At 34.8% G+C, this 12498-nt stretch overlaps 1 protein-coding gene across 1 annotated transcript; it reads left to right on the top strand.

Moving 5' to 3' along the window:
* The first annotated feature begins 8545 nt into the window (after window positions 1-8545).
* On the top strand, window positions 8546-11855 carry LOC130730212 (probable purple acid phosphatase 20). Its single transcript, XM_057582158.1, has 5 exons — window positions 8546-8889; window positions 10094-10388; window positions 10471-11045; window positions 11149-11237; window positions 11476-11855. Exons 1-5 carry the CDS (start codon window positions 8743-8745, stop codon window positions 11657-11659), a joined length of 1290 nt encoding a protein of 429 aa, XP_057438141.1. The 5' UTR covers window positions 8546-8742; the 3' UTR covers window positions 11660-11855.
* Window positions 11856-12498: the final 643 nt, after the last annotated feature.

Raw genomic sequence — 12498 nt, 5'->3', positions numbered from 1 at the left:
TCCATCGTACTTAAACCTTGTTTGTTTAAGAGAGTACATCACTAATCCCCTCACCACGTTGTGTATGCAATAAACGATAAGTAACTGATCACGAAATATGTTTTATTAATTAATTTCCATATATAGATAATAATTGAACCGAACCTCATATATATGATTTATGGGACGATGCAAACTTATCACCCACCACGTGTTTAGGGTCAAAATTTACACAATTAATTCTATATATGGACCGAACCTCATATATATGGTTTATGAGACGATGCAAACTTATCACCACGCCACGTATTTAGGGTGAAAATTTACACAATTAACTTCACATATGGATAGGTAAGAAGGTGTGTTAGTGTGTGTATATATATATATATATATATATATATATATATATATAACCAAGAGGGGTCGGAAGCAGAAGGAGGGGATGAGAGAAGGATTAAGAGAAGTAGGACGCCACCACGGAGGGGCTTCTTGCAGAAAATTAAATTGCAGAAATTAAAAACAGGAATTACAGGAGGCTCAGCCTTCCATAAACAGAAAAATAAAACTTGAATAATTAAAACAGGAGGCTCAGCCTTCCATAAACAGAAAAATAAAACTTGAACAAGATATATATTACATAAACATAGATTACAAAACTGAAACTTAAAAACTGAAAAACTGAAACTTAAAAACAGAAAAGATTGAAAGAAAGGAAAACTGAAGGAGAACTTACAGAAGGAATTCTCTCAGTGTTTCTCTCTCTAAACTCTCTATCTAAGCTCTACCAAACTCTGCTTAACAAGGTTCAGAATGAGCCTATTTAAAGAAAAGATTGGGCACTGTTTGAATAGTTCCGGTTGAATAGTTCCGGTAGACGGTACTATTTGACTGGCACTATTTGCTACAGTAAAAAGTCAATTTTACTATTTGCTACAGTACAAAAATTGAATTATTACAGAATAAAAATGATTACAAGACGACAAACTTAGCAGAAGTCATCATCATCTGATTCTGTGGTTTGGACAAAATCTGACGACCCAAGAGAGGATGGCTCGGAGACTTTGTGTTGAGGGGCCTTTGAAGATGAGGCTTGCTTAATTGGTTCCTTCAATAATTGAAGAGCAGATTCAAGATTTCTTAGCAAGTCTTCTTCTGTTGAAGCTCCTGCAAGGGCCGCTGTGATGTGGGCCTTTTGATTTAGCAAGAGGCTGGTTTGCGGACTTGCATGCTTGAGATATTTCTGGTTGTTTTTGAACCATTGAATTACTTTATCCTTGTGAGCTTTGGAAGCATCAAAAGCCTTCCACCACTTGATAAGGGCATGTTTGTTGAGAATTGGTTGGGGTTTGGCTTTAAGACAGTACCTCCAAGAGAATACCCAAGAAAGGGAAAAGATTGTATAAAAGTTTAAACAATCAGGATAATTGTTAAACTCTTTGTCCCAATGTTTCAGGAAAAGATTGTATCCCTCCAGAACTTCAGGGGGAAAGATTTCAGTAGTTGGACCAAAGAAGCTCCACCAAGAATGGAACCAAATTGGAAAGGAATATTTGTTGGTCCATTTGAAGTAAATGAGCCAAGAATGCTTGAAATTTTGGTTTTGCAGGCCAAGGATTGTAAATTCCCAAGCTTTGATGTAATCCCAATAATTAAAACCTATAGGGTCAAAATTCTGGGAAAATTTTCTGTAGGTGTTTGGATTGGGTCCAAAGTCAGTGGGACGAAGGACACGGAGAATTTGGAGTGTGGAGTGGGTAATTAGGGAGTTGTCATTTTTATCCCTAAAATGCTTAATATCCACACTGTTTGTATCAACCAAGATAAACTCATAGAATCTCTGGGTTTTGTTTGGGTGGATTGGATCAAGATAACCAGGGAAAAGTTTAGTACCAATTTTATTGGCGAGGTTCCCTCCTGAATGGTCCCACCATTCTGGTTCAATCATGGTTTGGAATTTGGAGATAGTTTTGGTCAAATATTCCGATTTTGGGTTAGATTGGGTAACTGGGCTAGATTGGGCAACAACAACTGGTTTCTTTCCATCATGAGTTGCTAAGCTTTTTGTTCTTTCAATAAAAGATTGGAGGGATTGGAGATCTAGGTCATCATCTTTATCAGCGATGCTGGCCCAAGATTTATTTGGTAAATTGATGAGTCCCTGAGGAACATTATCCAGGCCTGCTTGTTTGAAGGCAAGGAGAGTTGGAATTGATAAAGCATAATCAGCTTTGGTTTGTTTTGGTTGTGAAGATTGGCTTTGAGCAGTGGGCTCAGATTTTTGGACAGTGGGTCCAGATTGATGGGCAGTGGGCCCAGATAAGATTAAAGAGTCAGAGATTATAATACCTTTGCTCTTTTCTTTGTTTCTTCCTCTTCCTCGGGAGGAGGAGGATCCTCCTCTGGAGGACATCTTATGATCTTCCCTGCAAATATTCACGAGTGAGGAAATCAGGGAGAGAATTGTTAGATCCTTTTATATATTCAAAATTTAAGTCAAAAACGCTTAAAATAGCTTGCCATCTGGCAAAGATATGTTTTGAAGCTAAGTTTTTGACATCTTTTTGTAAGATTTCTTTCGCAGATTTGCAGTCTACACGGACTAAGAATTTTTGATTAATCAAATCAGATTGAAATTTTGAAATAGATAAAACGATTGCTAAAACTTCTTTTTTGACAGTAGAATAATTCTGTTGAGCAGGATTCCAATGTTTTGAAGTAAAAGCAATAATTTGTTCCTTTTCAAAAACCTTTTGTTTCAAAATACCACCAAAGCCAATATCAGAGGCATCAGTTTCAATAATTTTGAAAGCTTGAGGATTAGGGAGATAAAGACAAGGGAGATTCTTGACACGAAGTTTGATTTGTTTGACCACATTGGTATGAATATCGGACCAAGGTGGAGGATCCTTCTTGAGTCTATCATGAAGGGGTTTGATTATGGTACTGAGTTGAGGACAGAAGTCCGCAACATAATTGAGACAACCCAGGAATCTTTGTAGTTGGGTTTTGTCAATGATTTGATCAGGGAATTTATCCGTGAACTCGATGGCTCTATTGATAGGAATGATGGTTCCTTGGTGGATGTTGTGATCAAGAAATCTGATTTTGGTTTGGAACAAACTGACCTTTGTCTTGGATACAGCCAAGCCATTCCTTTTGATTACAGAGATGAACGTATTGAGATGTTTGAAATGTTGATCTAAAGTTTGGGAAAAGATTAGAACATCGTCAATGTAGACAATAGTGAATTTGGAATAAGGATTGAAGATTTCGTTCATAATCCTTTGGAATTCAGATGGGGCGTTCTTTAGCCCAAAAGGCATAACGTTCCACTCATACTGCCCATTTAGAAGAATCTTCAAACTTCAAAAGCTTCAGTGCCAACAATGTCTATGAATGGAATATTGATGGTGAAAACGAGTATGGCATCACAAAAATCCTCCAAAATATGACTATGGTAGCCACTGCCTATGTTACCGCCAACAATTGTCCTGAATCTCTTATCGTTGAAGTCTTGGTTGCTGGTTTCTGTGGCCAGCTCAAAGGTTGGTGGGATAATTATCTCACTCAAGACGAGAAGGATCAGATCTTGACCGCTGTCAAGACTGATGAAGAAGGTAATCCTATCATGGAAGATGACAAATTCATCTCTGATGCTGTCAACTCCTTAATCTTTACCATAGCCCAACATTTTGTTGGAGATCCTTCCCTCATCAAGGACAGATCTGGTGATCTTTTGTCCAATCTGAAGTGCAAATCTTTGGGTGATTTCAGATGGTATAAGGATACCTTCCTGACCAGGGTTTACACCCGTGAAGACAGCCAACAAGCCTTCTGGAAAGAGAAATTCCTGGCCGGTCTTCCTAAATCTTTTGGCGACAAAGTTCGTGAGAAACTTAGAAGCCAAAATCCGGGGGGAGAAATCCCATATCACACCCTTAGTTATGGACAGCTCATAGCTATCATTCAAAGAGTTGCTCTCAAAATCTGTCAGGATGACAAAATCCAACAGCAACTCACTAAGGAGAAGTCTCAGAATCGCAGGGATTTGGGTACTTTCTGCGAACAATTCGGAATTCAAGGTTGTCCCAAGAAACCTAAACCCAGAAAGCAAGATCCTCCTCCCAAACAACAATGGAGAAAGAGATCATCTATACTTCCTTGATAATAGAGAAATCTGCCTTGATACTTCCTTTGAAGAATATATATATATATATATATATATATATATATATATATATATATTCTTCTGTAATATATTTTCTATTGGGCACCCACCATCGCTCCAAATATTTTGTGCCACTCTTTAATTTGGACATATATGCATGCATATGCCTAAAACGATTGATTTGATATTGTCGACATCATGTATTGATCGAGGGAAATGATCTTTAACACCATCGATGAACAATGAAAGTTGCTACTGAAAAATGAAAATTGAAGGGAAAAAGATAGCGCAGAGAACACCGAGCACCATTTGACTGTCGTAGAAAGCGACTTTGCCACATTTTATGCAGATACCACATGTTATTTGTTTGTTCAACTAATTCTAAACTACATGTTATTACATTTTTATGGCAAACCTATTTTAGTACGTTTGTCAGACGTTATGTAAACAATGTATTATGAATTCTCAAACTTAGCTTATGAAGTCTTGCCGACACGTGATCACCAGAATATATCTAGAATATGCTTCTATACAAAAATAACAATTAATTTGGTAGAAGTCACGTCAATTTTGTAAAATTAAGAAACAGAAAATATTTATGGTGGAAAAGAAGGTGAAATGGGCCTCTGGCCCTCTCAACAACAACAAAAAATGAAATATTTTGGAAGCCTATCAAACCATACCTTTCTTCGACAAAAAAAAAAACAGCGCAGCCAGATGCAGTAAGTCAGTAACTATGCGTTGCATGAGTTTTTTTTTTTTTTTTGGCAAATTCTGTGTACCCATAAATTTGTTTGGGTGTGATACCCACAATAAGTTATTTAATAGATTATTACTATGTTGTTCAACGTAAATTTTACATTTTCAAATTGTATTTTACTTTTCAATTAACTTCATTCCATAAAATTTATTTTTTAATTAAAAATGGACAAGAAGTGAAGACGAACGATGGTGGTGGCCATGCACGTCATATCACCATATTTGACGGAAGAATAAAGGTTGAAAAACACAACAAACAAATTTTACGTCTCTAACAATGGAATGCACTATATTACTATGATATAATAAAATCGAACTTTTAAGGGATATATAAGTTTTTACTACTAATTTAACTTATTTTGGGTACCACACCTTGAATTGACTCAAGGTATCACAACAAGCACCTTTTTTTTACATAAAAAAAACACTACATTGGCAAGTCATGTTTGAAAAGCTGAGTGAAAACAGAATGAGGATTTTGGACCGCAAGAGGATAAACTGGGGGATCATTACATTAAGTTTACATTAGCACACCATAAGTTGATTGGACACCACATCTTTCACCCAAAACCTTAAGACATTGGGTGTATGAGTCATCTAACTTATAAAGTGTTCAATACTCCCCTAATCTTCCAATGTGAAACTTTTTAATCACACTTGACATCCCAATGAGGGAGGCTTATATTTATATATCTAGTCTGCAACTATGTTGAATTCTATAGGAATGTGTGATAAATAAACTATTCATGCTCCACTACTTGCAACTTGCAAGCCTTGGCCTGTCCTCCTTTCCATAGCAACAAATCCTTACCTTATGGAACAACAAGAACATATATCCACCTTACCAATTTCTTCTTAAACTTATATATTTTCACATGTACAAATTTACTACTTTTTGACGGACATGCATGAATTTAATCTTAATCAAGTGACGTGATAATTTATTTTACCTAAAGAGAGAAGCTACTAATTTAACGAAGCTAAATTGCTTGTACTTTTAAGAGAAGGTACCATTCAAGGAAATAATTAAGGTATACAAAAAGAATAATTCCATTCTAGATATCGAAATTCCTGTGAGAGTTCTATTTTCTTAGGTCAAATCATTAAAGCAATTAATGTGGATATACAAAGTAGGAAGTAAACGAGGTTATTAATTCAAAGGTCAAATATCAAGCCACATAAATGATAAATCATCTTGCGCTCAATCAGCTTGTGCAAATTCTCCAAGGCATATTCTCTACACTCGTTGTCAAAAGTTAAAACTCTAGAATTGTAGTTAATCGTGGCTGCAATGGCCCAAGTCACATCGCTATACCGTGACTGAAAATTCTTCTTGTAAAGTTTTAATTTTCTTTTCTATCATTCAAAGATGCAAATCATTAAAGAATCGTACGTCTACCAAAAAAAAATATCATTAAAGAATTTTTAAATCGCTCTAGAAAGCTTATAAGTCAATTTGTTTCAGATTTTTTATTCCTCAATTGTTTAATTATTCATTTAATTATGAGCTACTAAAATCAATTCGTTTTTAAGATTATCATTTTTCCTTTTATTTGTTACTGTAGGAAAAAAATGTTACTTCACTTTATTAAGTAATCAATCAGGAATATATATAATAAACATTTAATTAAATAAATCATTTTCCAATTACTATTTGGCCTGTCAATTATCTCAATCCATTATCAGTTGCGCTATTGTAAGTAGCAATATCAAATTCATTCCAATTCCTGCATAAACAATTTACTAGTTTTAATTGTTCAATTTTTTTTACTAGTTTTAAAATTATTTTAAAAAATGTTACTTCACTTTATATTTTGACCAATATTTCTTTCAAAAAATATTTTGACCAATATTAATTATCTTAATAGTAATTAATTTAATTAAAGGATTCCTAAATTCTTTAATCAATACTAGCTTCAATTTTAAATAGATTTTTGGTAAGAATTCTTTTTTTGTAAGATTAAATACACAATATCAATTATTGGGTTTTAATACAATTAATAATTACATTATAGGTTAACTTGATGTTTTGAAATATAAGTAAATAATAAATATTGACTATAAGAGTATAACTTATGCACCAATAAATTTGGTACACAACACGATGATCACAATTATCTATATAATTCAATGATTAGATTTAATTAGTAAATATCATAAAGTTATTAAGCGGAATAAGTCTTATTAGTTGTCTGTTCTTGTTGTAAAATGTTTAGTCTTCAAAAGCATATTTTTCAATCGGGATCAGAGAGAAGTATAATATATTATTTTTAGCTTTTGAAATCAGTTCTTACTGCATTTCAAAAAAAAAAATCAATTCTAAATGTTTGAGAAACTACTTAATTTTGGAAACTATCGGAGGTGGTGGTCTTATGAACTTTGTCACTAACTCACTAATTAACATAACTCCGACAATATTGGTTAAGCATATGACAACTGCACGTACAATCGGTGAAGCATGAGACAAATGTTACTGGACCACCATCTCCGATATAGACCAAAACCAACTAGTTTCTTAAAACTTTACTCCAAAAATAATCATTTTCAAACTTAGCCTATTATGCCGGACCAAACCACCGGCAAACCATAGGAAAAATATTCATTTAAAAAGGTAAGAAACTAACAATAAATACGGGAGGGGATTCTCTCAATTTTATTTCTCATAATTTTCTGCAGTTGATATTTATAGCTGTTTTTAGCCGCTATAAAATTTTGTCAGACCGCCACAAATGTTGTTGTAAAATATTGACAACATTTGTGACGGTTAGAACCTGCCACAAATTTACACTCAGAAAATTGAGAGAAAATATAATTAACGGGATCTGTTCCCTAATAAATACTATGTTGAATGTTACTCCCTCCGTTCCTGATCTTTTGTTGTTTTAACTTTTGGCCTAAATTCCAAAACTTTTGTTGTTTTACAAACCCAATACATTTTTTCTCAAATTTTTCCATGTATACCCTCATTTAATATTATATCTCTCACCTACCACTTCTTATTTTCACCAATCAAAATCATAACAAGTTTCTTAACCAATAACTATCATTCTCTATCTTCACTCTAACTCAACATTAAATAGGGGTGTTTATGTCAACAAATATATCAATGATTGCACTCTTAAACAATGTGCATAACCTTAAACAACAAAAGATCAGGAACGGAGGGAGTAAAAAAAAGAATTTAAGGAATATGTACTGTCAGTGTAAAATCGTTTTACACTAACATCCAATTGAATTCCGCCAAATAAGCAAATATATTTTTATTTTAATTAAAATTAAAAATGAATGTAACTCTCTCCTACGTGACAAACACTGATTGAATATTAATGTAAAACTATTTTACCGTAATAACCGTGCATATTCACTGAAAAAAAAATGCTATGTTGAAGAAGATGCGCCATAAATATGTCCGTATGCACAGGTGGGGGTACCAAGACACGCGTCGGCGTTGAAGGCTTTGTCACATTTATTCACGAAATTTATTGGTTGGTTGACTATTTGAAATGTGAAGTATGAATGCAATGCCAAATCTATCTAATAACATAGAACAAAAATATGAATATATAGTATAATAATATATTTAGTACTATTTTGACAGCTAAACTTGGAAAAACCCCAAACCCACATCACATAGGGGAGGTTTGTTTTTTTATTTAAGCGTTACATAGAGCAGGTGGTGTGTATAAATACAATGTTACTCTGATTCTGATCTGACACCTCTCTTTCTTCTTCCTTCAACCTATCTACGAGTAGCAAATGCTATTTTCTAATATTTAAAAACATAATTTATAGTGAAATTAAATATAGTTGGTTGGGCACCGAAATTTGAAAAAAAAATGGAGATGGTGAAAGGAATGCCGGTGCTTGGCCTCGTTCTTTTGCTAATTATCGGGCTTGACGGTGTTTGTTGCGGCTACACTCGCCCACCGCCGCGGAAAACCATCTACGTGGCTGATACTGATGACTCAGATTCGCCACAACAGGTACTTACATGCATTTCTTCAAATTTTATGTTCTCAATTTCTGTATGAATGAACAATTGATGATTAAATAATCTGCGCGCATTTGCTCTTCAACGAAATTTAGAGGGGTTCTTTTTTGTATTTGCCGTGGTTTAAATTTCTGATTTTTGGGGGACTTTTTTTTTCTCATCATCATTGTCATCATCATTGATACTTGTTGGTACGTCTGTTTGTGCCCATTGCGTTGTTTGGTGGAGAAGATGACATGATGTTGAATGCCCAATTTAAACAGAAAAGTTGGAAAAATTGGGTTAATTTGGTTGGGGTGGACACCGATTTGGTTGTGGAATTGAGGAAAATGGGGGAGTGGATTTTGCTCGTGTGTGTGTCGTAGTGGCTGGCAGCACAAATATCTCGCATTCCTTCCTTAAACTGCTTCACATGATGCCGTACGCTACGCTCCTATACTAGGAATCTATAATTACTGCACGGCTACCCTTGATAAGAAAAATTAATTAATATTTACAAATTTAGAATATTATTCGTTTCTCTTAATATATATTTATTTGAAAATTAAAAAATTCAACCATTCAGGTTGGATAACATCTAATTCAAGGCTAATCGGTAAGCATCAAGTATGAAAAATTATTTGTTAAAAGAGATTTAATCACTTTATGTGATCTACGTGTCTAGAATATTTTAATCTCATGTTTACCAGGTATGAATACTTTTCGAGACCCCAAACAAAAATTGAAAAGGATATAAATTTTTATTTTCTCTATTAAAGACGTTTTTAGTAATGTCCTTTTTGGATGGATATTAATTTCTATCACGTCTAGTATCACGGATGAGAAGTTGGCAAAACTTAAGCATATTTATCTCCCTATCATCTTCTAGGATTTAGGGGGGAAAATCCAAATTGTTGCCAGATAAGTTTTGTTTTCTTTCTCCGACTAATAGATTTTTTCATAATTTAGTTGCTGATGTTCTCTTTTCTGTTGTAGATCATATGTTGTTATTGATTGATGTAGATTATCTCAAGGATTTTAAATGTTTTCTAAATTGACCTTGTTAACTTAAATATTATAGCCATTTACTAGTCATATCTAACATTTTTTTCTTTTTTAAACACTAGTCATATCTAACATCAAACACATTGTTTTAATTTATCAAAAGTTTCAGAAGCTTATGAGGATAATGTTTTATTTTTGCGCAAACCTTTCAGGTACACATATCCCAAGTGGGCCAAGATAAGATGAGGATATCATGGATCACAAACAGCCCAACCACTCCAAAAATTGAGTACGGCCCAACTACTTCAGCAAACACCTTCTCTGCCACTGGGACCACCTCTTCCTACCACTATACTCTCTACCAGTCAGGTGAAATCCACGAGGTCGTAATTGGGCCCCTCAAGCCCAACACGGTCTACTACTATCGTTTGGGTGACCCACCTTCAGCCCAATCATACAATTTCAAAACTACACCCTCCCAATTTCCCATCAAGTTTGCAGTAGTTGGTAAGTTCTCTCCAACAAATTCAATCAAGTTAGACACTATTTTATCATGCATTGCATGGGCTTAAATACTAGTTGTATGCAGGGGATCTCGGACAGACAGAGTGGACTCAGTTGACACTAGATCATATAGGCAAATCGAATTATGACATGTTGTTGCTACCGGGTGACTTGTCCTACGCGGACTTTATCCAAACTCGATGGGACTCATTTGGTCGTTTAGTTGAGCCATTAGCGAGCCAGCGTCCGTGGATGGTGACCCAAGGCAACCACGAGGTTGAGAAGATACCGATCATCCACCGGACGCCATTCACAGCTTACAATGCTCGGTGGCGAATGCCGTTCGAAGAGAGTGGATCAGACTCAAACCTCTACTACTCCTTTGATGTGGCTGGTGTTCATGTTATCATGTTGGGTTCCTACACTGATTTTGACCCTGGTTCTTCGCAATACGAGTGGCTTCAAGGGGATTTGGGGAAGATAAACAGAGGGAAAACTCCTTGGGTGATGGTGCTCCTTCATGCTCCGTGGTACAATTCAAACACTGCTCATCAGGGTGAGAGTGAATCTGAGGACATGAAGGAAGCCATGGAAGATTTGCTCTATCATGCCCGTGTTGATGTTGTTTTTACAGGACATGTTCATGCCTATGAACGCTTTGTGAGTATTATTATCATCATCATATCATTAATCACTATTTCATTTTATGATTATTATGATAATTATTCAATTTAAGATTAATCCGGTTTGTTTGTGTTCTCAGACACGAGTTTATAAAGACAAGGCTGACAATTGTGGTCCAGTACATATCACCATTGGGGATGGGGGTAACCGTGAAGGCCTCGCCACTAAGTAATTAAACTTTGACCTTTTGTTTTTCAGTTCAAAACAATATGAGATCACAATTTTCAAATGTACATTTACACAATAGAATGCACTTGTTGATTGAGTGAATGTGCTTTCACTCTTTCACACTCACCCAATACAAATCCAAATAATCTTCAACACTAAGCCAAAATTAAGCTGTAATATTAGATTTGGATCATAACTATTGATTTTTAAATGTTTCTACGTGGTCTGTGTCTGACAGGTACATAGACCCGAAGCCAGAGATATCAATATTCAGGGAAGCTAGCTTTGGACATGGGATGTTGGAGGTGGTTAATGCATCATCTGCTCTTTGGAGTTGGCATAAGAATGATAATGATGAACCGGTTCTTAGTGACTCTCTCTGGCTTACAAGCCTCTCCTCTAATCCTGCTTGTAAAGTGTAAAGCTTAGGAAGTAAAGAAAACAAATTTCTTAGCTTGGTACTAGCTTTGAATAGTTTGAATATGCAATGGCAAGATGTTAGTTAAAGGTGTTACCGTAAAAAAAATAGAGGCTACAGAGTAATGATATTATGTACGAATGAAATTTCAATGAAACCCACGATTGACCATTTATTCCTAATATATGTTAGTATTTGAATGAAAATACAGAGATGAGTCAGGACTTAAGGAATCAATATATAACCAATCAAATGAGTTTAGAATCTATTCTTATATTTCAGTTTCGCAACATTTAGCATTTTTGTTACAAAGAACATAGCCGCCAAATATCCAATTACTCCAATCCATTGGATTGATTTTGTGTCCGATGTGATTGTGGCTTTGTCCACTCTCTAATGGGTGCACATTGTTAAAAGACCAAAAAAGATATGGGTATATATAGGCCGCGGGTTACATACCAATCGTCTAGCATAATCAGTGTGAATCAAAACCTGTTTAATTTCTAATCTATGTTTTTTTTTTAAATGAATTTCTAATCTGTGTTGATGTGGACTTAAACGATTTGGCCTTCTTAATATGTGTGTTAAGCGGGATTTGTCCACGGGTTGCGGACCAACCGCGAGTCAAATATATTTTTATTTATTACAAATTTAATTAAAAGTGAAAATAATAAGTATTAAATGCTTTTATTTGATATTTAGATAATATAAATAAAATTTTACTTAAGAATTTAAAATTCAAATAATCAATACAAATTTACCATTATTCTCACTAAACATAGTGTTAGTGTTGGGCTAAATGGTGGAAGAAGCGTTAGTCACGATTTGATCTCTCTTTTCTTT

The sequence above is a fragment of the Lotus japonicus genome, chromosome 1, assembly GCF_012489685.1.
Source record: "Lotus japonicus ecotype B-129 chromosome 1, LjGifu_v1.2".
Taxonomy (NCBI): domain Eukaryota; kingdom Viridiplantae; phylum Streptophyta; class Magnoliopsida; order Fabales; family Fabaceae; genus Lotus; species Lotus japonicus.
The sequence above is the reverse complement of the archived record's forward strand: the minus strand, read 5'-3'. Positions and strand labels throughout refer to the sequence as shown.